This window comes from Labeo rohita, chromosome 18 (assembly GCF_022985175.1).
Source record: "Labeo rohita strain BAU-BD-2019 chromosome 18, IGBB_LRoh.1.0, whole genome shotgun sequence".
In the NCBI taxonomy this organism is placed as follows: Eukaryota; Metazoa; Chordata; class Actinopteri; order Cypriniformes; family Cyprinidae; genus Labeo; species Labeo rohita.
The window spans coordinates 22,802,689-22,829,772 of NC_066886.1; the positions used below are offsets into that span (position 1 = coordinate 22,802,689).

Consider the following 27,084-nt stretch of genomic DNA (forward strand, 5'->3'; position numbering starts at 1 on the left):
TATCCATCAGTTAACATCTTGAAAAGTGAAAAACTGTCTGTTTGTAGGAAATAAATCCATTGTTAAGATTTTAACTTCAAACTATTGCTTCCAGTTAAAATACGAGTCTATAATCCATAATAACAAAAAGGCCGTCTGGTCTGAACCAGGAGAGAAATTTGCTCAGATCAAGCACCAAAAAGCTCTAAATGTGATGGTGATAGGCAAAAGGAGATGGACATTTTCACTGGAGGAGGTGGTATTATGAATTATGGACTCGTATTTTAGTCAGAAGCAACGGTTTTAAGTTAAAAACGTCTTAAGGACGGATTTGTTTCTTAGAAACATGCAGCTTTCAGCTTCATAAGATGTTAACTGATGGACTGGAGTGGTGTGGATCACTTATGTATTATGATGATGTTTTTATCAGCTGTTCATTCTGACGGCACCCATTCACTGTAGAGTATCCATTGGTGAGCAAGTGATGCAATGCGTCATTTCTCCAAATCTAATGTAGAAACAAACTCAACGACATATTGGATGGCCGTTTTGGGTGAACTAGTAAAGCATACAGTAAAAACAGTCTTTAAAAAGCTGCAAAAATTTTGGTCAAAAAGAGATGAGAATAAATTCAACAAGAGAATAATTTATTCAAACCTCTTAAGCAGAGCTTATGTATCATCATATTCATCAATTATTGTACAGAACAATAGAAATATCTGATATTTATATATATATATACTTTAATTCTGCATACATTTCCATACACACACTCACACATACATACATATATATATATATATTTCCTTTGTTCCTATTTCCTTAAATATATTTTCAAATGAAATGGAGTTACGCTTTACTCCTATAAAACAACCACCACCGCCATAACAAAACACACATACACACACACACACACGCATAAACACAGAGTCTGTGTTAGTGTGCATGCGTGCGTGTTTGTGTAGGTTAACAAGAGCGCACTTAAGCAATATAAACGATGGGTTCTTTCATTGTGTTCTGATCTTTGGAAGACTGATTCTGCTTACGGTATTAAAACGCTTACATACTTAATCCTTATATGGTTATTATTGGCATTATGATGACTTCTTTTACTGCTTAAAGTCAACATGGAAGTCTGCAACCCATTTTACTTTCATAAATCCAATGTATCTGAGGATGCTAAAAGCTAAAAATGTACGGCAGGACTTGATTGCAAATCGACTGGATGGTGAAAACTGTCACTGGCAAATTCTATTCGATAAGCATTAAAAGTGTGTATTAAAAAGTAAAAGGGATCATTCAGGTTTCATGTTGACTTTAATCATCATATTATCAGATGAATTAAAGCCTGCACGTCAAGATGCTAAAATATGCACAGTAGCCTCATTTGTATTAATATAATAATATCATATTACTAAAATTCAATACACCTCTTGATCTCGTCATCCCAAAAAACAATGAAAGAAGTACATTCTCTCTGTCTCTGATTGCCTGAAGACGTTTGGCCGTCCGGCTTCAGCTGAGACGACAAACATTTGCTCATGATGACCTTATCGTTCACTCCGCGAGTGTTCGAATATTTCATAGCGCTTCTCCATTGCAATCATTCCCACCTCTGTCCTTGAGTGGAAGTCTTTCCCTCTCATCCCAAGTGCTTTTTGTCTAACCCCATTCTCTCTTTCTATCCTCTAACTGGTTCTCTCTAATTCTCTCCTCTAGCTCTGAGTCGCCTCATCTCTCATGCGTTCGTTCTGCCCTTCAGAAGAAACAGTGGAGACAGAGAAAGCAGAGGAGAGCCTAGAAAACATGGAAGGGGGGAAAGAAACAGAAAGGAGGCAGAGCATGAGGTAAGAAACCAAAGTGCTCAAGATCATCTACAAACTAAAATGAATTCGAATGAATTTGGCATTCAAAAGCAATTAAGGTTATATAAATGAGCAGTATGTAATTACAGGGCACGTGTCAGTTGTGCGAATACAAATAAATGCCATGTTTAATGAAAGGAATGAGCTGTAATTCGACTGATTAGATGATTTTTGTGGTCTTACATGGAATATGAAAAATCGTAACTTAATGCGTTTATGTTATAATATACACTACTAGTCAAAGGGTTTGGTCACACGACTGAATCCTCCTGATCTTTTTGATCTAAAGGCTTGTGCATTTACATTTCTAAAACTACAAAATGAAAGGACATGAGACATGAACTCCTTCAGGTAGTGTCATAAAACTGGGATTTAACATGCTTTAATTCTGAAATGTGGAAAATGTTAATAATAAAGAATAAATAGACATGTCCAAACCTCTGACTGGCAGTGCAAAATAAAATACGCATACATGACCTAAAGAGGAAATGGGTTTTGTGATCAAATGAAGTCTTCCTTAACTAAACTTCTTTTAATAAACATCATCTAAAGCATACAAAAACATCAAGGGCAGGATATTTATTCATTGTTGAGTAAAGCTGCAGGCAGAATTATCCATGCAGAGCTAAATTTTTATGAAATGGTGGACCATTTTTAGAAAACAAATATAAACGGCCCCCTCACTACTTCTGTCTACTTTGCTTTCTGATGTTCTTTTGCTTGTTCGTCAGGCCCTCGTCTAAATTTCCCCTCCTCTTTCTATCTCACCTGTCTGTAAGTCTCTTAAGCGCACGCTCAATGTTCATGCGGTGTCCGACCCGACTCACGCCCAGATCCAGGAAGTCCTCTTTTGTCAGAGACGGCAGGTGGGAGCCGTCAATCTCGTTGTCGAGAAAGCGCTCCCGGTGCTCTGCCAGATTCAGGTAAGTCAGCCAATCAGCAACGTCATATTTGCTCCAGTAGGGGAGGGGCTTAGACACAAAAGGCTGATTGGGTGGAGGAGGAGTTAAAGGCGGGTAGCTCATACAAGAGGGGGAGGAGCCTCCGGACAGGAAGTTGGTAGGAGAGAGAGAGCTGGAGACCAGCGCGGGGTTGGGAGGAGCCACAGGTGACGGGAGCGGGAAGAGAGGAGAAGTTTGGGGGAAAAACTGGTCTGAATATTGATGGGCGACTCCCAACGGGGGCGTTAAAGGGGGTTGTATTTCATACGGAGAGCCGTAGAGCGGCGTAGACGGAAAGAGAGGGAGCGAGGATGGACGTGGAGGTCCAGGTTGCGGATGGTCCGAGCAGGAAATGAGGGGACTGGGCGCTCGCCGACGCTGGGTGTACGAATGAGATTCGGAACGGCGCAATTCCGGTCCGGAGAATTGAAACTCTGACACTTTACCGCGATACTTTGAGCGATGTTTTGGAGACAAGGGATAGGGGGAGTAGGATGGAGAAAGAGGTGGATGAGAAACAGAGGAAGGAGAAAGAGGTGCGTGAGAGAGAGAAATCGGGGAGATGGGAGGATGAGGTAACGATGGAGGAGAGAGGGGTGCATGAGCCAGGGAAAGAGGAGAGAGGGGGGCGTGGGGCAGCGACGGAGGGGATAAAATCCCATGTGGAAAAGAAATGGGAGAATTGGACGGCGTCCAGTCTTTGAGAGGAGGTGGAGCCGGGGTTGGGGTGAGAGGTAACGGGGTCGGGGTTAACGCTGGGGTTAGAGACGTTACGGGAAGAGGAGATGAAGGTACTGGGTTAGGGTTCAGAGCCATAGTGGGGCAGTTGGATGTTAGAGAGTTAGGGGGAAGGTTTGGAGAGAAGGAGCGCTGGAGAGACGCCGCAGAAGCAGGGAGGAGAGGCGCACAGCCAGAGGGATCGCCTGGAAACCTGTGAACGAGTAAATGAAAGTGTGTAAAGCAGAAAAATAACAGTATTGCCCATTTAAATCAGAAAAACGGCTATAAAATTAGAGGAGAAAAAGTGTTGTGAGTATTTGCTAGGGATTGCTATGCGGTTCCTAAAAATATATATTATGAGAATTTAACTTTTTGGGTTTGAGGTGTCATTCATGTCTATAGCACAAACAGGATAAGATTATATAGACAGATAGATAGATAGATAGATAGATAGATAGATAGATAGATAGATAGCACATTTTACCAATTTCAACCACATCAATCTTAATAACTACTACTAATTTTTTATTAATCTTTTGTAAGTGATATATAATTGTCCACGAAGGCTGGAAGTGAAAAACGTCTTATATTCTATAATCTTTTATAGATAAAATAAGCCAAAAAAAAGAGATTAAACTCAGACTGAAAGTCAAAAATTATTAAATCCCCACGAGAAATATTCAAAACTAATGCAATATATAAATTGCAATGTTGGGGCATGACAACTGGACAGCAAAATGCTCATTGGGTCAGCACAGTAAAAAAAAAAAAAAAAACAGGTGGAGAAGAAAAGACACATGTTAACTGCAAAAGACTTAGGAATTAAGGCAAAGAATTAGGTGTGAAACCATCAGGAACCATTTAGTCTCCAGTGCCACAATTTTTGAAAAAACGGCAACCTACAGTACCTGGAGTCTCCAGAAGTGCAATGTGTCAGGAGACTTTGCTTGGGTAAAAAAATCCTAAAAAATTACCCTCACTTCATAAGAATAACATGCTGAAATGTTGTGAAATACATGAAGGCTATTTTTTATAGGCTTTATAGACAGATACGTAGAGAGTGACTCCTGAAAGGCCAGCACCACATCTTCTTGTACCACTCTTTCAAGAATTTATCATTACTATAATTCATTTTTAGGTTATCTCGTTAAGACAGACTTTTCAGCAGAGCGGATGGACCAAAAATTAACTCCCAAAACTTACTGCCAGATTCTTGAAGATAAATTCTTAAAAGAGTGGTACAACAGGATGTGGTGCTAGTCCCTCAAGAGTATTATTGCATTAGTATTGCATCCTTCTCATAGGCGTTTAATAATTTTTTGATGTTTCAGTCTTGAGTTAAATCTCTTTTTTTGGCTCATTTTATCTGTAAACGAAACCATGCCTAATAATTATGCACACCTGAATATAAGAAATTTTTAACTTCCAGCCTTCATGGACAATTATCTATCACTTATAAATGATTAAATACAAAATTAATAGTAGATATTAAGATTGATGTGGTTTGGAATTGGTAAAATGTGCTTGGAAAAAAAAATATGACCAGAATATCAATGTGCCTAATAATGATGCACGCGCTGTATATAGACCACTATTTTCACCAACAAAAAATGGTTTAAGGTCAGTTATTTCTATCTTTTGCTGTAGTGTGTTTATTGAGATTATTGTATGCACAAGGAGTCTGACAACAGCCAGTGCTCCATACGGAGATCTGATCATCATCCATCTGTCTGGGATTCCATAAAAATTCAGAAAAAACTGAGACAGACTAAATCCAGAAGAACTGTAGCAAGACGCTTCAAGAAACCTACCTGCAAAGCTACCTGAAAAACTATGCTTAATTGTACCTCGGACAAAAGCTGTTTTAAATGCAAAGGATGGTCTCATCAAATGTTGATTTGATTTAGTTGATTAATTAACTGGTAGATAAAATCTATTTATGACATTATTTATACATATTTATACAAGTGCCTAAAAACATTTCACAGTACTGTAGCTTTGCATTATGGTTTCTTGAAGTGTCTTGAGGATGTTGGGGATTTAGTCAATCACTTCAGGATTTATTCAAGTCTGTCTGTCAAATGTGAAATGATATTTCCTACTGAAACACTACAGGAAAAGATAGAAATAAAAAAAAAAATTTGTTGGTAAACATACTAGTACTAGAAAATACTATATACTATATACTATATACTATATATATATATATATATATATATAAATAGAGAGAGAGAGAGATTACCTACACTCCATTTGAAATACAGTTGGAGAATGCATAAATTCATATAATTCTTGAAAGGTTCACAAACTTTTTCTTGCAACTGTACTATATATCAGTAAGAACATAAGTGTCTTTTTATTTTCACAAGATGTCTCACCTATGATTTGACGGCGGTGCCTGACTCTGCCAGCCACCGAGCTGTTGTAGTTTACTGCTGAGTTCATTTATGATGCTGGCCTTCACATTGGAGAGAGGCGAGTTGAGACGACGATCCATAAACGTTGGCATCTTCACTGCAGCGTCGCCTCCTCTTCCCTGTTCCTGCTCGTCCTCTTCCCTTGACCTGTACATGTTGGGAGCGGTGCTAACCTGCCGCTGTAGCGGTCCGGGTCGTCCGTTTTCTGTGTGCACGTGATATTTTGACATATTCTGAGTGTGTGTTTTTGCAAGTGGCGGGTTTGGCGGTTTCGATCTATGTATGTGCGGTTTGTGTGGTTTTTGAGCGAATTTATCGGTGTGTGAAAGAGACAAATCCAGGGACACTCTTCGGTCTCCTTTTAATCCGTCCCCTACTATTCCACTCTCCATGCTTTCTCTACGCCCTCCTCCCCTCTCCTTCTCCCGGCTGCCTTCATGTTCTCTTCTTTCTCCAAAGTTTTCCATGTGGTGATCGCTGCTGCTGTGACTATCCAGTTCTTCGATTCCAGAATCGACCACAGCTTCTGACCAGTCACGCCCTTTAAGTGCCGGAGGAAGTCTGTCACCTGTGATAACTGATGTACTTTCCAAAGGCATTGTTGTGGTGACAGTCATTACAGCTGCAGTCGCAGCCACAGTGGAGTATGACATAGAAATGTTAGCGTGGCCTTGCTGCGGGTAGAAAAGCGGGAGAGGCCGATGTAAGGACATAGGGTCAGATGAGGCGGTTGAGGCGGAAGGGGAACTCGTTGAAGGGAATATCTGAGGAGACGGAAGAGATGGGGAAAGAGCAGACTGGGTCAGATTGGCCACCTCACTGTCGTAAGATGTAAGACTAGAAGCGGCAGAGTCTCCCGCTTGTGGCGAGGGTAAAGGTTGGGGTTGACTGGTGTTTGGGTGCTGGGAATAGCTTGAGGGTTGGGACTGGGGCGGGTTCGCGGGAGGTATTTTGGGACACAGCTGTGGAGGGGGGATTAGAGGAGATGGTGGGAAAAGAAATGGATGAACCACAGCAGAAGGATGGACGGGTGTCTGCTGTGAGTCAGCTTGCGTGTTGTCTGCTAAGGACATGGTGTCTTGCGGGGGTTTGGACAGCGTTTGCAGAGACTGTTGCTCCTTGGGTGGCTGAGATCCTGACAGCTCCTTCTGTTGTTGTTGTTGATTATATTCTGTTGTTCCATGGGTGTCTATTTCTATTCCGTTTGCAAACTGTATAGGGGGAGGTAGGGGCTCTGCAAACACAAACTCGTCGTCCACATCCACAGATGGAGCAGGGGGTGGAAGCATCATCACATCGCCACCCTCTCCAACCCCTAGATTCTGCCCTCTCTTTGCATCTTTCTCTCCCTCCTTTTCTATCCCACCTTCTCCCATCTTATGTCCTCCCCTATCATCCTGGGAATTACTGGTGGGATTTTTGTCAGATGTGCCAAGTTCATTCTCCTTACCTATAAATGAAGGCCTGCGGGGAGGAGGCTTGGGCGGTATCCGCTTGTGCCCTTCCCTTTCTCGGTCCCGCATGTAAGTGTGGTACTGATTGGCTCTGTTGTCTCTGTCCTGAAGGTGGGCCTGGTACTGACCGGCTTGATTTTCTGTAAACCGCACCTTTGGTGCTCCTCTTTCCTCTCTGTCCACAACATTCTGTTCACTCCATTCCAAGCTTCCCGTCCCACCACCACTCAACCGAAGCATTCGAGGCGACTGGGGGCGACTCTGTGGGACAGGCCCACTTGTTGTTGGAGAGGCACCACTAAGATAGAGAGAGGTGTGTGACTGGTAAATATAGAATGGAGGAACAGGTTTTTGGTTTGCAGGGGAGACGGCGGACGGAAAGGCTCCAGTGCTGGACAGCTGCCGCCCGAAGTGGCGTTCCTCTCTACGTGTACGCCGGTCATCTTTCAGCGCACGCTCACGTGCTGCCAGAGCGAGTCCAAGTGGGCTTGTTGGGTCTAGAACCTTCCCCGTCAATGGGTGGATGAAGGTAGTGGCTTGATGAGGTGTAGCTGATGCGTATTGTGGCAACCCAAACGCAGGCGGCATGCTTAAGGCATCACCGGAGATCAATCCCTCATCGATAGACTTAGAAGAGCGCAAACGAGCCGAGGTGTTGGCCTCCAATGAAGTCTGAGCAGACTCCTGCTCATCCAACATATCCTCTTCAGAGGAGTAGTAAAAGGAGGTGCTTTTCCGACGTGAGTCACGGTAGCGTTCGCGTTCCCGCTGTGCTGTGCTCTTGCCCAGAGTTTCCAGTTTTGACGGGATACTAGGTGGTTGAGGTGGAGCGGGCACAGGAGCCATGACTGGGTTTTGAGACTTTGCCTCTTCCTGCTCTTCATTATTCTCAGGAGACGGCTCTGTGTCCTCACTGCTTGCACGGCTGCTGTGTCCGGAGCTGCTGGTAGATGGTGCTTTCACAATAATCGTCGGGATCGAAATGGAACTTTTTTCTAACTTTTCTCGGCCAGTCTCCTCCACTTTGCGCTGCTTCACTAGCAGCCCCTTTCCACCTTGCCGACCTGCAATCTTGGCCACCGCTGGCGCTTGGTTCCGCTGTGCGGTGGATTGTTTGGGACCCACATCAGAGGGAGGCGTGGCATTGCTATAGCCACGCCTCAAGCCACCCATTCTTCCTCCTCCCATCTTGCTGGTATCAGTTTCAGCCTGTGAAACACAATAAGTCTTAAAGGGATAGTTTACACAAAACTTAATATTAAGTTATAATTTAATCACCCTTGTGTTGTTCTAATGCTGTGCCCTTCTTTCTTTTTTGGACCACAGAAGTTTTTTTTAAAACGTCTCATGCGCTTGTCCATATATGGCAGTTGATGGCAAACAGCATCAGGCTTTTAAAAAAAAGACACAAAAGTAGGTAACACTTTATTTTAAGGTGTCCTTGTTACACGTTACATGTACTTACTATTATAACAATTAATCATGCATAATTACATGCAAGTAACCCTAAACCAAACCCTAATCATACAGTAAGTACATGTAGATAATTAATATTACTCAGTACGTAAATGTACAATTACACTGTAACAAGGACACTTGTAACCCAAAGTGTAACCCAAAAGTATCTCAGAATTGTCCCATGCTGCATGTGCTGTATATTCCTTTGTTTTTATGGATATATTATAGGGTTTGGTGAAAAACGAACCAAAACTGAATATATTATTAAACGAATATGCTGACGTTACCCATTGGTTTCTCTGCACGACTGCACGTTCATAAGACTCTAATCATAGTTCTAGTCATAGTTCACGCTGACTTGCCTGGGAAAAGCACACAGTTTTTCACAGTTGTGAAAAACCAAGGTTAATAAAAATGCATGAAATGAAACACAATCCATGTACTTTCTTCTCTGAGGTAAATAAATCTGTTGTAAATCCGTCACAACAAGTCAACAATCATTTTCACAATCATGATAACCAGAGTTTAGGTCCTGAGATGTTTAACTCGGTGAAGAAAGCACACAGATACTTTATTGGGGATTTCTAGGTGTTGTTTTTTCATGTTCAACCATACTGTTTACCCCTGAACACCTGGAATTAGGGCTGGGCGATATGGCCAAAAAGATTTAATGACAAAATTTTTCATATCAGTCAGTAATAATATAATATAATAAATATATAATAATATCACAATAAATTTTAAATTGTTATTTTTTTTAATAATTTAAATTGGTGTTATTTAAATTATTTTTTATTATTTCTTTCAAGTTTAAAGGCAGATTTTAGCTACTTATGGTCAGACCATGAACAACAATTCACATTTGAGTTGGTACCTTTGGTTGGTACCACATTTGAGTTGGTTGGTACCTTTCTGGGCCTTCAACATGGTAGTACCCTTGCTGTCTATGGAGGGTCAGAGAGCTCTAGGATTTCATCCAAATTAATTTTTGTTCCAAAGACGAACGAAGGTCTTATGGGTTTGGAACAACATGAGGGTGAGTAATTAATGACAAAATCTTCATTTTTGGGTGAATTAACCTTTTTATCACAGAAATACTGCAATGATATTCCATTACTCCTTTAATACATTTAATACAAGTCTAAATCACTAACATAATAAAATTTAATATGAATATCCCACATTTCTGCCACATTACCATGGTGCAGTTAGTGCTACAGTAAATCTACGGTAAATGATAACAATTTGTAGACTGAAGAAGTCTTCATTGTGCACAGTGTTCCACCAGCTTCATCTGGCTTTAAACTAGTTTAAATCACAGAGTCATTTGTGTTCCTCGCTGAATTCAAGCACTTCACACTGGATCTCAGCGCTGTTTAGCAGTCACGTGACTGAGACTCATCATCTGCTTTAGTAAGCTTGTGCTTTGCTGGCACTTAAACTTTGAGCCGAGCGGATAAATGGTCCATGTTTCGTTCTGCTTTTGGCGCATAAACATTATATCGAACATTTATCAAACTCTTGTTTGAAAACTACTTATATGGAATATACGGCATGTGTCACATGGGACCATTCTGTGATACTTATGTGTCTTTTTTTAAAAGCTTGATGCTGAGTGCTATCCATTGCCATTATATGGACAAGCATGCATGTTACAGAAAGAAGGGCATTAGAACTTAATTTTCATTTTTGGATGAAATATTTCTTTAATACTTTTATTGTGGCAGTATGTCCAGAAATAATATGACCAATGCCATTTTTCCGACCAGCGATATCAAGCTCTTACCCTGCGGTTGGGCGGGACCCTGTGCTGTGTCTGGCTATGAGGCATGTGGTGTGATGGAGGCAGAGGAGGGACAGCAAAAAAATGTGTTGGTGCCGATCTCCTGTCTGTGTGGCCGCCAGCAGACAGGGGCGGCTCAGGCGCTGAGGTGTCGGGCGGAGGCGGGATGTCCTCTGGTCCAGGCACAGAAAGACTACGAGACAGCTTCATGGTAGGAGGATGGAGATGTAACCTCTCCTCCTCAGTCACTCCTTGGGACAGAAGGTATGCAGAACACAGAATTACAGTGCAACTAGACTGAAAGGTAACAGATTCAACACTTGTTGCACTGATACTCACCCATGGATTTCTGACGCATCATCATAGCACGCTGAGTTGAATGGCCTGATGAAAACTGGGCTTGGTTATAACCATACCCAGACCCTGATGACATCACGCCAACACCTGATTGTTCAAAAGTTTGCTGTAAAAAAGGGAAAAGGCTGATGGGATGGAATAGTTAGCACATTTCTGTGCTGCCTCTCTATGCCTTGCAACTCTATTTCCACACATTAACTGCTTGCAAATGTACTTTTTCAGCACCTGCAGCACTGAAGTGGTGTCACTCTTGCACTTATTACCAGGTGAAAGCCTTACTAACATGACTGTGCAACAGCTAAGATCAGGCTATCAAATGCAAGTGGTCATCAGTGTTGGGCATGTTACTTTAAAAAAGTAATTATAGTTACTAGTTACTTCTCACAAATAGTAGGGCCCTATTTTTTCCCAAATTCCGTTTTATTTTTTTCCAAATTCTGAATTTTCTGGATTCCATTTTTTCTCAACTCATTTTTAATGGTTAAATTAATTTTATTAATCAAAGAGCATGTCTAATTAATTAAAATCATGAAACTTATACAGTGTCACATCAATTTAATAAAGGTTTAAGAAAAATGACATGTTTAGGGCCCTATGAAATGTTTTATTTAATTTATTCAAATTTATTCTTAAAATAGCCTTATGAAAGCTTTTTTTACCCTCAGAAATTCTGTGTTGTGTATTTAAAATGTTCTGGTTATCAAATGAAGGCATAAAACATTAATTTCATTTATATTTTAATTATTGAAAATTAAGCAAACTTTTTTTGGGGAATGTACTATTAAAATTAAAACATGGAAGAAATGTTGTGTGATTATACCCTAAAACAAATGTTTGTTTCATTTTAGTAGTAGCAGTAGTAGTAATATATGGAACGGTCAAATGCTCATGAAATGACTCTCAGCAGATATTGTTCATGTATTTATGTCCTCATTTAGTGAGACGACAGGCGCTGAAATCACCGCGAGCATCACGCGTGCTTCAGTGTGTGTAGTAAACAATGTCTTTGGACATTTGGAAATGTTTTTGTTTACTCACCAGACTAATATTAAATATCTGATATACATATATAATATATATATTACATTACATTATATATAAAGTTTAATGGCACAGTTTTTTAAATATCTGAAAGTACATCAGTCAGTCAAGCATTATAATATGATATTATAATTTAGAACTTTAGTAATTATAATAATCGTGTATGCATTTGTCATGTTGTCTGAACTTGGGACTGGTGCTTAAGATATTGTTTGTCATTTAGTGTTTCTATAAAAAAAGGGAAAAAATAAAAATAATACTAATAAGATAACAAAACTACTACTAATAAATTCTACTAATAATAATATAAAATGCACTAAGGATTAATGAGCTGCTGGGTTCATGAATATTAATCACGTTGTCTGCTTTCGCTCAAACTGATTTGCTGAAATCAAAACAGTGATGATAATAGGTGAGCGCCAGCCAATGAGATTGCTGTTTGCGCATTAGTTCCGCCCACTACAGGAGAAACCGGCAGTTTTCTGAAGGAAAAGCTGAAGGAACTCCATTATTTTGACAGGAAAATACAAGAAGGAATATCGTTTACGTGTAGCGTGACAATTCTGCATGGTATATAACTAGAGTTTACGGTTCGTCAAATACAGGTAAGCTGTGCATCCATTCAGTTTAACTGAAAAATAAAATTATAGTAACGCCGCATTTTATTGTCAGTAACAGTAACAGCGTTGTAACGGGGAAACAGTCATTCATGTGATTACTTGTTAGTGAAAAAATATCGCTGTATCACCGTTTATTTATAGTGCCGTTATTTCCATCACTGGTGGTCATATGTAGCAACATAATACAAAAAACCCTTTTATTTCACCAAAAATACTGTTTAAAATCTGTATATAACTCTTTTTAGGCTTTTTTGTAGCTACTTTTTCTAACAGCAGTTGTTTTTGATGTCACATGCTACTGTGCACACAACAGCTGAGTGAGCTGATGCAATAATCAAACAAGCCCTCCCAAAATTCTCTCTCATGTGTGAAAATGAGTTGTTTTGTTTTGAACATTTCACCGATTTAAGTCCCCACACAGCATTTTTGCTATTTTTTATGCCTAAATATTTAGCTGTTTATGCTGTTGTTTTTTAAGATGCTTGTTAAAGTTTATGCTGATTAGAAATGACAAGAGATGTCATACTGACCGAAGTTTAAAATATGAGTAACTTGACTTCAAAAGTAGCTTCCTCGACACTTCCAAAACGCTATGTTAGAACAGAGATAATGAAACAGAGATGTTACCTCATTAGCGTTAAAGCCCTTGTTTCGTTCCTTCTTGCCCCCGTGACCTCTGTGACCCTGAGAGTCTGATGTGCTAATTGTCTGCTGAGCAGCGGCTAGAATCTCATCCAGCTTGTCTGGAGAACGACAGGAGAAAACGAACATGCTATAAATCATGAAAACTTTTTTATTGCCTTTAGCCTTTTTATTAAGACTGGAGGTGAAACCATGTGTATATATTGATATACATTAAAGGATTAGTTCACTCCTCAGTTAAAATGTATGGATAATTTACTCACCCCTATGTCATCCAAGATGTTCATGTCTTTCTTTCTTCAGTTGAAAAGAAATTCCTTATTTTCTTATTTTCTCCTCCAACTTCAAAATCATCTGACATTGTTGCTTTGCCTTCTTTATAAAGAGTGTTTGACTTTCTTTGCACGTTCGCTTTGTAAACACAGAGTCGATACTTCTGCCTAGTCAACATGACTATGAAATGCGTGAGGCTAGCGCAAGGTGAGCATCTGTTTTTATTTCTTTAGAAATTGACCAATTGTTTCTCTAGATAAAACCCTTATTTGAACTGCATTGAAACTGCAGTTTGGACCTTCAACCCACTGATCCCCACTGAACTTCACTATATGGAGAAAAATCCTGGAACGTTTTCCTGAAAAACCTTAATTTCTTTTCGACTGAAGAAAGATAGACATGAACATCATGGATGACATAGGAGTGAGTAAATTATCAGGAAATTTTAATTCTGGAATGAACTAATTTAAATGTGGGAAGCAAAAGTGTGTATATAGAAAAAAATGTATCAGGAGATGAGATATAATAAATGCAAAGGAAGGGTTTCTTACTAAGGGCCATTTGATAGACACTCTTCTTCTTTTCTGGAGCTTGAGAGCTCTCTGTATGATCTGAGCATAGAGAAAAACATGCAAAAAATGAACACACAAATACACAGAATGCTACACATGCATCTGACCATAATGATGCTAATACAGCTGAGGTCAAAAGTTTGCATCCCCCTTTCAGAATCATTAAAAATGTTATTTTAACAAAATAAGAGGGATCATACAAAGGTCATGTTATTGTTCATTTAGTCCTGACCTGAATAAGACATTTCACATAAAAGATATAAGATAAAATAATAGCTGAATTTATAAAAATTTCCACGGTTCAAAAGTTTACATCCTCTAGATTCTCACTACTGTGTTGTTACCTGAATGATCCACAGCTGTGTTTTTTTGTTTAGTGATAGTTGTTCACGAGTCCCTTGTTTGTCCTGAACAGTTAAAACTGCCTGCTGTTCTTCAGAAAAATCCTTCAGGTCCAACAAATTATTTGGTTTTTCAGCATTTTTGAGTATTTGAACCCTTTCCAACAATGATTGTATGATTTTGAGATCTATCTTATTACACTGAGGACAACTGAGGGACTCATATGCAACTATTACAAAAGGTTCAAGCACTCACTGATGCTTCAAAAGGAAAAAACATGCATTAACAGCTAGGGGTGAAAACCTTTGAACAGAATGTAGACATGTACATTATTCTTATTTTGCCTAAATATAATTTTTTTTTTCATTAAGTACTGCCCTTCAGAGGCTACAGAAGATGTTTCTCAAAAGACAAAATAAGTTAAATTTACCCTGATCTTCAAACTCAAAATGTTTTTACTCCGTGGTTCTTAATGCATCGTGTTTCCTTCTGGAGCATCAGTGAGTGTAATAGTGCAATGCAACTATTGTAAACTTTTGACCTCAATTTTAAAAGCTTACAAGGAACAAACACACATGCCAGAGAAACTTGCCAGAGGAATTTCATTAAATGCTCAGCAATGCATCCTATGTGATAATTATACTAGCTAGAAGCAGTCATGATACACATTTGTGACCCCGGACCACACATTTATACAATAATACATGAGCTTTCCATTGATGTATGGTTTGTTGGGAAAGGGCAATATTTGGCCGAGATACAACTATTTAAAAAATCTGGAATCTGAGGGTGCAAAAAAATCAAAATATTGATAAAATGGCCTTTAAAGCTGTTCAAATGAAGTTCTTAGCAATGCATGTTACTACTCAAAAATTAAGTTTTGATATATTTACGGTAGGAAATTTACTAAATATCTTAATGGAACATGATCTTTACTTAATATCCTAATGATTTTTGGCATAAAGAAAAATCATTTTGACCCATACAAGGTATTTTTGGCTATTGCTACAAATATACCCGTGCTACATAAGACTGATTTTGTGGTTCAGGGTCACATTTCATCACCCTTATGCATTTGAAGTCTGATTTATGAGTATTTACATACTCATAAATGCAAAAACAAAACAAAAATCAAGTCACCTGGTTTCTTCTTCCATGGTGAGGCAGCTGTAACAGGAAGCGAGTAATAATTTTATAATGGTGACAGTGTAATATTTCATGTGTGGTTGTTTTATAATCATCTCAAATTATTCCCTTGCAACAGTACTAACACTGTCAATACCCAGCAAGTATTTTTCTCAAGTTTGCAGTCTATTTTCAGTTGTCATGGAAACAAACTAAGACGAAAACTGACAGCCAACAAATCTTATAACATGTTTTCACAGTCGTTGACAAGAAATTAATTTCATAACTAATACATGCAAACTGCATAGTGGTGTTTATTGCTTAAAATCTAGACTGATAAACTAATGAAGGACATTAATATCCTTGATAGATTTTATATAAGACAGATTATCCAACTAAAAGAGCACATTATGAACTCTCTACAACATTATGATAAGATTAAACAGTTAATTTCATAAAACCTGTCAGAAAAGATATATTTCACTCTTACAACAGAAGAAACAAGAAATAATTTTTTGCTTAATGAAAACGAGGCCTGTTTTAAAATCATTTTTGTTTTGTTTTTGCATTATAACATATTTTCATGACCAAAAAAGGACATTTTTTATTATTTACAGAATTTATTAAGGATAAAAAGATCTATATTAGATTAGATTCTCATTAATGAGAGTCACTGATGAGAATAGCATGGAGAATCATTGTGAGCAAAAAGTAAAACATCCAACAAATGCGCTCAATTTTCATAAAACAACAATAAATGGACTACATATATATATTTTTTTATATTATTATTATAAAAAAAAATACATAATATAAAATGACAGACCTTTCTCCACTGTGTGCAAAGAAGAGAGAAAGACAAACAAGCAAATTATCAGTCAAGATGACGTTTGAATGCATGATATCAGCGTTTTAAGATAACAGTAAATGTTTAATAAACTAACATGCATTTCATGCGTTTATGTGTACGTAAGGTGTGTTTATATGCGTTTGCAAGACTGTACCCATCTCCTCCAGTTCTGAAGTCATGGATTTGGAGCGCAGAGCTATAGCCGGAGGGGTCAGCCGCTTACTTTGCTGGGGAACTGAAGGGAGAGAGAGCGCTGTAAAATCAAATAAAAAACTGCCTGCAATGCCATTCATTCATACTCCCACAGACAAATCCACAGTGAAAATGCTCGCTGACCTTTCTTCTTAGGCAATTCCTCCATCTCAGGATTTCGCGCTACCATGACGACCTTCACCATCAGACTGTTCCCGCCCTGGCGAATCATGTTCACCACCTGCCTGTGACCCACCTTCACTACATTGATTCCATTCACCTGTGAAAATTCAGCCATAATATTGCAATCAAGAGTAGCTTAAGATACATTGTAATACATATAACCGTTCAAAAGTTCGGGGTCAGTACTTTTTTTTAAAGAATGAATACTTATATTCAGCAAGGATGCTTTGAATTGATTAAAAGTGACAGATACTATGTTACAAAAGATTCTGTTTCAAATAAATGCAGTTCTGTTCATCAAAGAATCCGGGAAAAAAAATGTATTACGTTGTATCACACGTAGAATGATTTCTGAAGGATCATGCGACACTGCAGATTGGAGTAATGATGCTGAAAATTCAGCTTTGATCACACGAATAAATTATATTTTTAAAATATGTTAAATTAGAAAACTGTTATTTTAAATTGAAACAATTTTTCACAATTTTACTGATTTTTAATAAATCTAATTTAAATTATTTTAATCAGATAAATGCAGCCTTGGTGAGCATAAAAGTTTTTTCAAAAACATAAAAAAATCTTATCAATTACAATTTTGAACATGTATATTCCATTTTTTTCCTTTTTTTTTCTTTTTAAGAAAACCAAATTTAAGAAACTAAAACAAAAGTTTGGGATCAGTAAGGTTTTTAAAGATGTTTCTTATGCTCATTAAGGCTGCATTTATTTGATCAAAAATACAGAAAAAACAGTAATATTACAAAAATGTTATTACAGTATAAAATAATGGGTTTTATTTTAATATACTTTAAAATATCATTTATTCCTGTGAATAAATACCGCTACTCTAGTCTTAAGTGTCACATGATCCTTCAGAAACCATTCTAATATGCTGATTTATTATCAATTTTGAATCAATGTTTTTTGGAACCTGTGATATGTTTTTTCAGGATTCTTTTATCAATAAATAGTTAAAAACAACAGTATTTGTTTAAAATAGAAAGGTCCTCTAACAATATACACTACTGTTTAGAAGTTTGGGGTCAGTAAATTTTTATTGTGTCTTTTTTGGAAGAAATTAATACTTTTATTCACCAAGGATGTGCTAAATTAATTAAAGAGCAATAGCATAGATTTGCATTGTTAGAAAAGATTTATATTTTGAATAAATGCTGTTCTTTTTAACTTGTTATTCATCAAAGAATCTTAAAAAAAAAAAAAGAATCACAGGTTCCAAAAAAGAAAAATAATAATAATTAGGCAGCACAACTGTTTCCAGCATTGATAAATCAGATTTCTGAAGGATCATTCACTTAAGAATGGACTAACAGCTGATAAAAAATTCAGCATTGCATCACAGGAATAAATTATATTTTAAAATATATTCAAATAAAAAACATTATTTTATATTGTAGTAACATTTTGCAATATTACTGTTTATTTTTCTGTATTTTTGGTCAAATTAATGCAGCCTTGATGAGCACAAGAGACTTCTTTAAAAACATTACAAGTCTTACTGATCCCAAACTTTTGAATGACACTGTAAATATATAAATATATATATATATATATATATATAGGAAATTTGTTTTGCAGTTTAGAAAACGGGAGAGAAACACAAGTGGGCGTCTTAAGCATTATCATCAGACTTGATTTAAAATGATTCAACATGATTCACGCACTCTAAATTAACCAGCTGGGGACCATGAGGTGAAGGTGCTTGCTAACAGGGCGATATGTATGGAGACACATCAATAAAAATATATTTTGCAGCACCTCATGGTCAAGATGGCATATACCGAGAACACAAGATTTACGTCATCTTCTCTTCCAGAATCAAATTAAAGTAGGTAACACAAGTATCACAGTGAGGTTTATCACCTCTGTGTAGGTGTTAAGATTCGTTCAACACCTCACAGACTGGAGACTATACCGCTAAACTAGTTTTGGCTTTTGCAGCTAAAATCTTCTATGGCTCCTTATCTAATACTAACTTGTTTTAATGGTTCATTAAGTGTTTAAAACATGGTGGTGACATCTTTGGCTAACCTCGATCAGGAAGTCCCCCATCCGCAGGCCGGACCTCCACGCGACGCCCCCCTCGTCGACAGACTCGAGGTACTGCAGAGCAGGAAAGGCTGGAGTCGGGCTGAACTCCTCGACGGGAGTCTGGGCTGGAGATCACAGATCACAATCATGGACGTGATCCGTCTATGTCACGCTGTTATCAAACTAGAAAAGAGCTCGCTGATGTCCATCACTCACCTTTGGCCCCTCGGAGTACAAAACCGAAGCCTTCATTGTCTTTTTTCTGCAGAAGTACAGTTTTCTCCTTTATGATGTAGTCACTGTCAGAGAGAAAAGAGAGAAGCTCATGTGAAAGACTCATAGATGCGCAGAAGATGCTCTGATGGGTCAAGTTTGGATCAGAACTACTGCAGTTAACTGAAACTATTAAAAAAAATATTACAAAAATAAAATAAAATAAACATTTCATTTCAGTTAGTTGCAAAATTTCTCATTTTCATTTAGTTTAACATGATGATATGAAAATAACCAAAAAGGAAATTAAAAATATTTTTAAAAAGCATACAGACATTAATTATTTAAAATGTATCAATATTACAAATAATAATACTAATGCAAAAATACAAAGTAAAAATGAAAATGGACATGAAAATGGAAAATATAGAGAAAAGACCATTTAAGCATTAAAAAAATGAAAATGGAAAATTGAAAAAAATTAACTAATTCAAAACAATAATAAAAAAAATCAAAATTATACAAAGAAAAAAATTACTTGCCATTACAAATAATAATAATAATAATGGGAAAAACACAAAGTACAAATAAAAATTAAAATGAAAATGGAAATTAAACACTCAAAACTAATTTAAACATTAATAAAAAAATCTAATTTAAATAAAAATGAAAAACAAAACTAATTCAAAATAAAAGTAAAAAAATATACAAAGGAAAAAATTACTTTTCATTTGAAAATATCACTCTCAATCAGGGTTATTAATAACTAAAACTATAATCATACATCAAACACTTTTTTTTTTATTCTGAAATGGGAAAAAAGTGACACTTTTATATTTTAAAAATAGAAATGTATTACTAATTTTAATTTAGTTTAAATTCAAGTACTAATTTACTAAAAGTACTAAAACTGAAAGAAAAAATAAATAAAAACCATATAGACATATTTAAAACATAAAAATAAAAATTACAAAAGCTACAAAAAAATACAATATGTTAACTATAACCATAATATATATATATATATATATATATCAAACTGCAGTTGGGTTATTTTGATTAAGTAAAAATAACTCAGAAATACAGCTAACACAATAAAACATGATAAAAACATGACAACAATAAAAACAGGATTTCTGAAATTTTTAAAATATGGAGTTATCTGTTTTTTTCAAATAAACAAACATATAACATATATTAATGTTAGTAAAACAACACTGCACTGAATCCACTGGAAAATCTTGCTGTTTTGGAACATGACAGCCAATTTCTAGCTGTTTCGGGCTGGTAAATCATCCTGGACCAGCAGCAAATGAGCTACAGTTTAAAGTGGTTAAGCTTTTTGTAAAACTGTGACTGGTCAACCAGTTAATATCCAGCTTTCATAAGCTACTGACCAGCTTGGACCAATCCAAGAAACCCGCTACCATGTTCCAAAACACAGCTACTAGCTGAAGCTCAAAAACAGAAATGATTCTGAAATGTCAAATATGTTGGGTTTACAGTAGCAACAGTAGTAACTATGGTATTTTGGCGGACACTACGGTTACCATGGTGAGTAGACGTGTGCAGCTATTTCAGCGCAAAGACAGTGACAATTACAGACTAGCATAGTGTTTTGTCAGCTCAGCTCTTATTATGAACATAGCCGTATGTCCGGACTGCAAAATCAATGCAAAATATGATGCTTAAAACAGGACTTCACTTGCTAAAGAATTAACACATAGATTAGCTATAAGAAATTCATACTCTAAAAACGTTTTTCAAAATTCCATTTTGGACCAGTTTTACCAGTTTACTTAATGCGAGTAGAACATTTATGAAATACTAATACAATAATAACATCTGTTGCTAACATGTACACACCCGTTATATGTTATCCAAAAATTAGCTTTCATCTCCTTATGTTGATTAAAATGGTTCTTAATTCACTAAATCTATAAAGCAATGACTTTATTGTGTCTCTTCTGTAAATCTGTAGTCCTGATTATTTTCTTTCACAGTCATACTAATAAGTTCCCCATGATTCTGTGGATCCATCATGGAAGCAGCACAGAAATACTGATGACCCACAAAACTGGCAAGCACGAGGTTTAATGTTATCTAACAACAAACATATCAGCTGTACCTGAATGACAGGGAAAATATTGTGATGCATAATGACGATACGTTTTGACTGAGCAACCATCCGTTTAAATGCATGCATATGCATCTTTTATATTTGTACACAACGTTTTGTAAATAAAAAGACTGCTGAAACATTATATCAGTTTATCTACTTCAAAATCTCATGTTTAACTCAATGTGTTACTTACCATATCTTTGTTTTTATTTGTGAAATTTACCAGTGATTTCTGTGCGAAAATTGTAAATTTGACACCAAATTATTTTCTTTGACCATACTGAAGTCTGCTTGATTTACAGACGCTAACAGTACCTGATTACATGTAATCTGGATTACATAATAAATTTAGTATATTACATTTTAAAATGCTCAGATTACAGTTACTTTTTATAGATTACATGATTACGAATTATTCATTTTATTTTACATTTTTATGATTTAGTCAAATATATTTTCATCAACGCATAAACCATCCGCAATTCTTTTATGTTCCCCAGTTTGGGAAACCCTGAGGTAATGAGACGTTTAATGCATTTCTTGATGTTAAAAACAAAGAATGAAACATATGTTATTTCTCTTAGCTTTTTATAATAATAACCCCATTCAAATCTATAAACAAGTTAGGTCAAAAGTAATCTAAAAGTAATCCATCTCCACTAGATTACTCGTGTTATTTGTAATCAGTAACGACTACAATTTCTAACTAATCAACATCAACATACTTTAGACTTCTAGTTCTTATATAAAGCTACTTATAAGATAAAATCTAAAAGCCTACAAAAGAAAAATGTTTACAATTTTAGAATGAACAAAATCTGAATTTTCCCAGCTAATTACAAAACTATATTTCCTTACCTAACTAACAGACCTGCATAAAAACTAATTAGAAAACACTTATGACAAATGCCTACTACAAAAGAAAGCATTTACAATTACAAAATCTGAAAGGTTTTGTCAAATTAAACACATATTTATGCCACATTTGGTCATTTCAGGAGCATGACAACACACTAAAATATGAACATTCAGATTAGCAGCAATGGAAAACTAAAACAAGTTCAACTTCTGTAACTGAAGAACATTACAGTTTAATACTCTTAACTTCAGCTAAACATTTTTTTCTGAATTTTCAAAATCATTACATGACAAATTTGCCCATTTTCTACTTAAATGTGGTTCTCAACGGCATCAACACATCGCATCAGTGTTGGGATAACGGCGGGAAATACTGAGGCACAAATGACAAAGAGCTCGGATTGAGCAACCAACCATTTAAATACATACATGCAATCACATATACTTCATCTGTTTCACATCACAAATGCGTCACCATACTAAATTGCTAATTTTAAACTAACCCAAACCAAAACCTACTACAAAAGCTTAAAATGTAGAAAAATCCACATATTCATTCCATATTTGTGAGAATCACAACACGCAAACAAATTAATATTCAGATTATTAGCGATGTAAAACCAAAGTTCATTTTTGCATCTGAAGATTACATTTTAACACCTTTAGCTTGAGCTGAACACTTTCCCTTTTTAATTGCGATTATGATTTCCCATTACAAAATCCTCACATGACAAGTTTGCCCATTTTCTAGAAGTTGATCCGTCTTGAATTTTAATCCAGCCCGGCAGCGGCATTTTCCTACTTAAACACCATTCCCAACGGCATTGCATATCTCATCTGTGTATGACAGCGGGAAAGATAGTGATGCATAAATGACGATACGCCAGCAAGACTCACAAACGTTCATGCCGTATTTGATCAACCCCGCAGCATCACAACTTTCTATGATGTACTGTGTGTTTCACACACACACACACACACACATATACACCCATAGTGACTCATACCCTTTCAATGACTCAAAAACACACACATACATGTCACATGAACTCATTTAAAACACTAAAACACACACAGACAGCAAAAAAATGATTTCTGACGTGTCGTTGTCGTATGTACTATGACAGCCACATTCACGACTCATACACACACGTATAAACATATATACACACACGCACTGTAAGAGAGAGAGGGATCTGATTTACGATAAACGACCAGACTGTACACACACACACACACACACACACACATACAGATGATATATACTGTATATGAAAACATTGATTCTGCTCAACAGTCTGTCTGCTACCTCTTCAGAGCATCCATCTGCCTCTCTCGCTCTCTCTCGCTCTATCTCTCTCTCCGCAGCGACAATAAAAGAACGGAGCAGCCGATACCTGTAAATGAACCAGACGCTGCGGTTCTGGGGACCGAGCGAGGGCCATGAGGATGAGAGGGAGAGAGGGAGAGACAGGTCTTTCTCTCCGTATCCCCCCATTGCCATGTCCCCCCCTCCTCGGAGTCCTCCTCCTCCTCTCCGGCCCCTCGTCTCTCAGCGCGCACACAGCCAGAGGAGGAGAGGAGGAGAGAGAGAGAGAGAGAAAGAGAGAGAGACACTGAGCGAAGCGAGACACTACACGCTTAGAAACGACGGAGGAGGAGGGAGAGAGAGAGAGAGAGAAAGGGAGGGTTTAACAGAGCTCACATTCAGTCACTGCGACATTCAGAGAGAGACAGAACGAGGAGGGGTTGTGTGAAAAAAGAGGAGGGAGAGAACGAAAGAAACGAGTGTGGGAGAGAAACATGCTTTAAAGGAATAGTTCACTCAAAAAACTGAATCCTGTGCTCGTTTTAAACCTGTGTGATTCTCTTTCGAATGTCGAACATTAAAGGAGATGTTTAGCTGAATGTTCACGCTGCTCTTGTCTATATAATGAAAGCATACAGTGAACATGTGGCCTCCTGAACTCATGAAGCTCAGACAGAAATGTAACATTTGCATTCATGTAGTTGGCAGACGCTTTTATCCAAAGTGACTTGCATTACATTAACAGTACATATTTTATTCAGCAATGCATGCATTGCCTGGAAATTTAACCCAATGCATTGCAAACATCATGCTCTACAGTTTGAGATACAGGAATGCTCAGTTTCAATTGATAATTGTTCCTACTGCAACAGGTTTGATTTAGTTTTTGTCTTGCAACAGTTTTTGTTTTAGACATAAAGTGCCAAAAACAGGTTAAATATATCAAATTGCTTCCTGAAGTCTTATGATAGCTTTGCATGGAGCAGACTGAAATTGCATTGCATGCATTGCATGGGAATTCCACCCACTGCATTGCACTGATCATTTTTTTATGATGGCAGATTTGTTGTCAGTGTTGACCTAAGGTAACTTCATGATAGCTTCTTGTTTCTGGTTACAGTTTTTGTTGTAGGGCCAAAAACAGTAAAAAGTATGTCAAATGATATATACTGTGGCCTCCTGAATACACGCAATAGCGTGATAGCTTTGCATGAGAAGCAGACTGAAATTGCATTGCATACATTGCCAGAGAATCAAACCCATGGCATTGCAAACATCATGCTCATTTTAATTGATAATTTTTCCTATCATGGCAGATTTTACATCGATGATGCCAAAAGTTTTTTCTTGATAGCTTCTGGTTTCTGTTTACAGTTTTTATTGTAGACAAAAAGGGCCAAAAACAAAATAAAGTATCTAAAATGACATACTGTGGCCTCCTGAAGTCACACGATAGCTTTGCATGAGAATCAAACTGAAATTGCACTGCATGCATTGACTGGGAATTGTACCCATGGCGTTGTAAATGTCATGCTCCATTGTTTGAGATACTGGAATGCTTAATTTTAATTGATACATTTTCCCACTGCAACGGGTTTGATACCAGAGATAACCAAAGTAATTTGACAATTTCTGGTTTCTGGTTACAGTTTTTGTTGTAGTAATAAAGGGCCAAAAACAAGACTGAAATTGCATTACATGCATTACCAGGGAAGCAAACTCATGGCGTTGCAATCATCATGCTCATTTCAATTGATAATTTTTCATCAATGAAGCCAAATATAATTTCTTGATAGCTTCTGGTTTCTGGTTACAGTCGAAAACAACATAAAAACTAGAGATGCACCGATCGGCCGACACTGATTGTTAGCCGATGCATCGGTGCATCTCTAATAAAAAACAACATTAAAGTATCTCAAATTACATGTACTGTGGCCTCCTTAAGTCTTACGATAGCTTTGCATGGAGCAGACCAATATTGTATTGCACGCATTGCCTGGGAATCGAACCCATAGCATTGTAAACGTCATGCTTTGTTGTGTGCGCTACAGGATTGCTTCAATGTAATTGATAATTTTTCCTATCATAGCAGGTTTGACATCAGTGATGCCAAAAGTAACTTCTTCATAGCTTCTAGATTCTGGATGTAATTTGTGTTGTAAACAAAAAAGGCCAGAAACACCTTAAAAGTATCTCAAATGACATATACTGTGGCCTCCTGAAGTCACACCCATTCGAACCCATGGCATTGCAAATGTCATGCTCTATTAGATAAAGTAAAGAAATGCTTCATTTTAATTGATCATTTTTCCCATCACTGGAAGTTTGATGTCAGTGATACCAAAAGTAACTTGTTTACAGCTTCTGGTTTCTGGTTACAGTTTTTATTGTAGACAAAAAGGGCCAAAAACAAAATAAAGTATCTAAAATGACATACTGTGGCCTCCTGAAGTCACACGATAGCTTTGCATGAGAATCAAACTGAAATTGCACTGCATGCATTGACTGGGAATTGTACCCATGGCGTTGTAAATGTCATGCTCTATTGTTTGAGATACTGGAATGCTTAATTTTAATTGATACATTTTCCCACTGCAACGGGTTTGATACCAGAGATAACCAAAGTAATTTGACAATTTCTGGTTTCTGGTTACAGTTTTTGTTGTAGTAATAAAGGGCCAAAAACAAGACTGAAATTGCATTACATGCATTACCAGGGAAGCAAACTCATGGCGTTGCAATCATCATGCTCATTTCAATTGATAATTTTTCATCAATGAAGCCAAATATAATTTCTTGATAGCTTCTGGTTTCTGGTTACAGTCGAAAACAACATAAAAACTAGAGATGCACCGATCGGCCGACACTAATTGTTAGCCGATGCATCGGTGCATCTCTAATAAAAAACAACATTAAAGTATCTCAAATTACATGTACTGTGGCCTCCTTAAGTCTTACGATAGCTTTGCATGGAGCAGACCAATATTGTATTGCACGCATTGCCTGGGAATCGAACCCATAGCATTGTAAACGTCATGCTTTGTTGTGTGCGCTACAGGATTGCTTCAATGTAATTGATAATTTTTCCTATCATAGCAGGTTTGACATCAGTGATGCCAAAAGTAACTTCTTCATAGCTTCTAGATTCTGGATGTAGTTTGTGTTGTAAACAAAAAAGGCCAGAAACACCTTAAAAGTATCTCAAATGACATATACTGTGGCCTCCTGAAGTCACACCCATTCGAACCCATGGCATTGCAAATGTCATGCTCTATTAGATAAAGTAAAGAAATGCTTCATTTTAATTGATCATTTTTCCCATCACTGGAAGTTTGATGTCAGTGATACCAAAAGTAACTTGTTTACAGCTTCTGGTTTCTGGTTACAGTTTTTGCTGTAGACAAAAAGGGCCAAAAACACCATAAAAATATCCAATGGCAAAATGAAGTGAGTTTTCTGATAGTTTTGCATGAGAAGCAAACAAACATTCAACATTTATATTTATGCATTTGGCAGACGCTTTTATTCAAAGTGACTAATATTGCATCAAGGTACAAATTTTATATAAAAATAAAGAGATTGCGTAGCAAACTTCATGCTCTTTTGTTTCAGCTACAAGAATGCTTCATTTTAATTGATAATTTGTCCTATCATGGCAGGTTTGACGTCAATGACACCAAGCTTCTGGTTTCAGTTTATTTCAGACTATACTTTGCATG

General features: G+C 37.1%; 1 protein-coding gene across 1 annotated transcript in view; it reads right to left on the reverse strand.

The window, feature by feature from the left end:
* Positions 1 to 605: 605 nt before the first annotated feature.
* The window catches only part of LOC127180857 (SH3 and multiple ankyrin repeat domains protein 1), a 62,118-nt gene continuing 35,639 nt past the window's right edge, over positions 606 to 27,084 (reverse strand). The window contains exons 16-27 of the mRNA XM_051135180.1: positions 19,080 to 19,162; positions 18,864 to 18,988; positions 16,776 to 16,911; positions 16,594 to 16,674; positions 15,605 to 15,631; positions 14,102 to 14,161; positions 13,263 to 13,378; positions 10,957 to 11,080; positions 10,621 to 10,868; positions 5,884 to 8,585; positions 2,613 to 3,716; positions 606 to 1,776 (exon numbers count right to left, since the gene is read on the reverse strand). Coding sequence (XP_050991137.1) covers positions 1,695 to 1,776; positions 2,613 to 3,716; positions 5,884 to 8,585; positions 10,621 to 10,868; positions 10,957 to 11,080; positions 13,263 to 13,378; positions 14,102 to 14,161; positions 15,605 to 15,631; positions 16,594 to 16,674; positions 16,776 to 16,911; positions 18,864 to 18,988; positions 19,080 to 19,162 — 4,888 coding nt within the window. The 3' untranslated portion in view covers positions 606 to 1,694. The remainder of the gene's footprint in view (positions 1,777 to 2,612; positions 3,717 to 5,883; positions 8,586 to 10,620; positions 10,869 to 10,956; positions 11,081 to 13,262; positions 13,379 to 14,101; positions 14,162 to 15,604; positions 15,632 to 16,593; positions 16,675 to 16,775; positions 16,912 to 18,863; positions 18,989 to 19,079; positions 19,163 to 27,084) is intronic.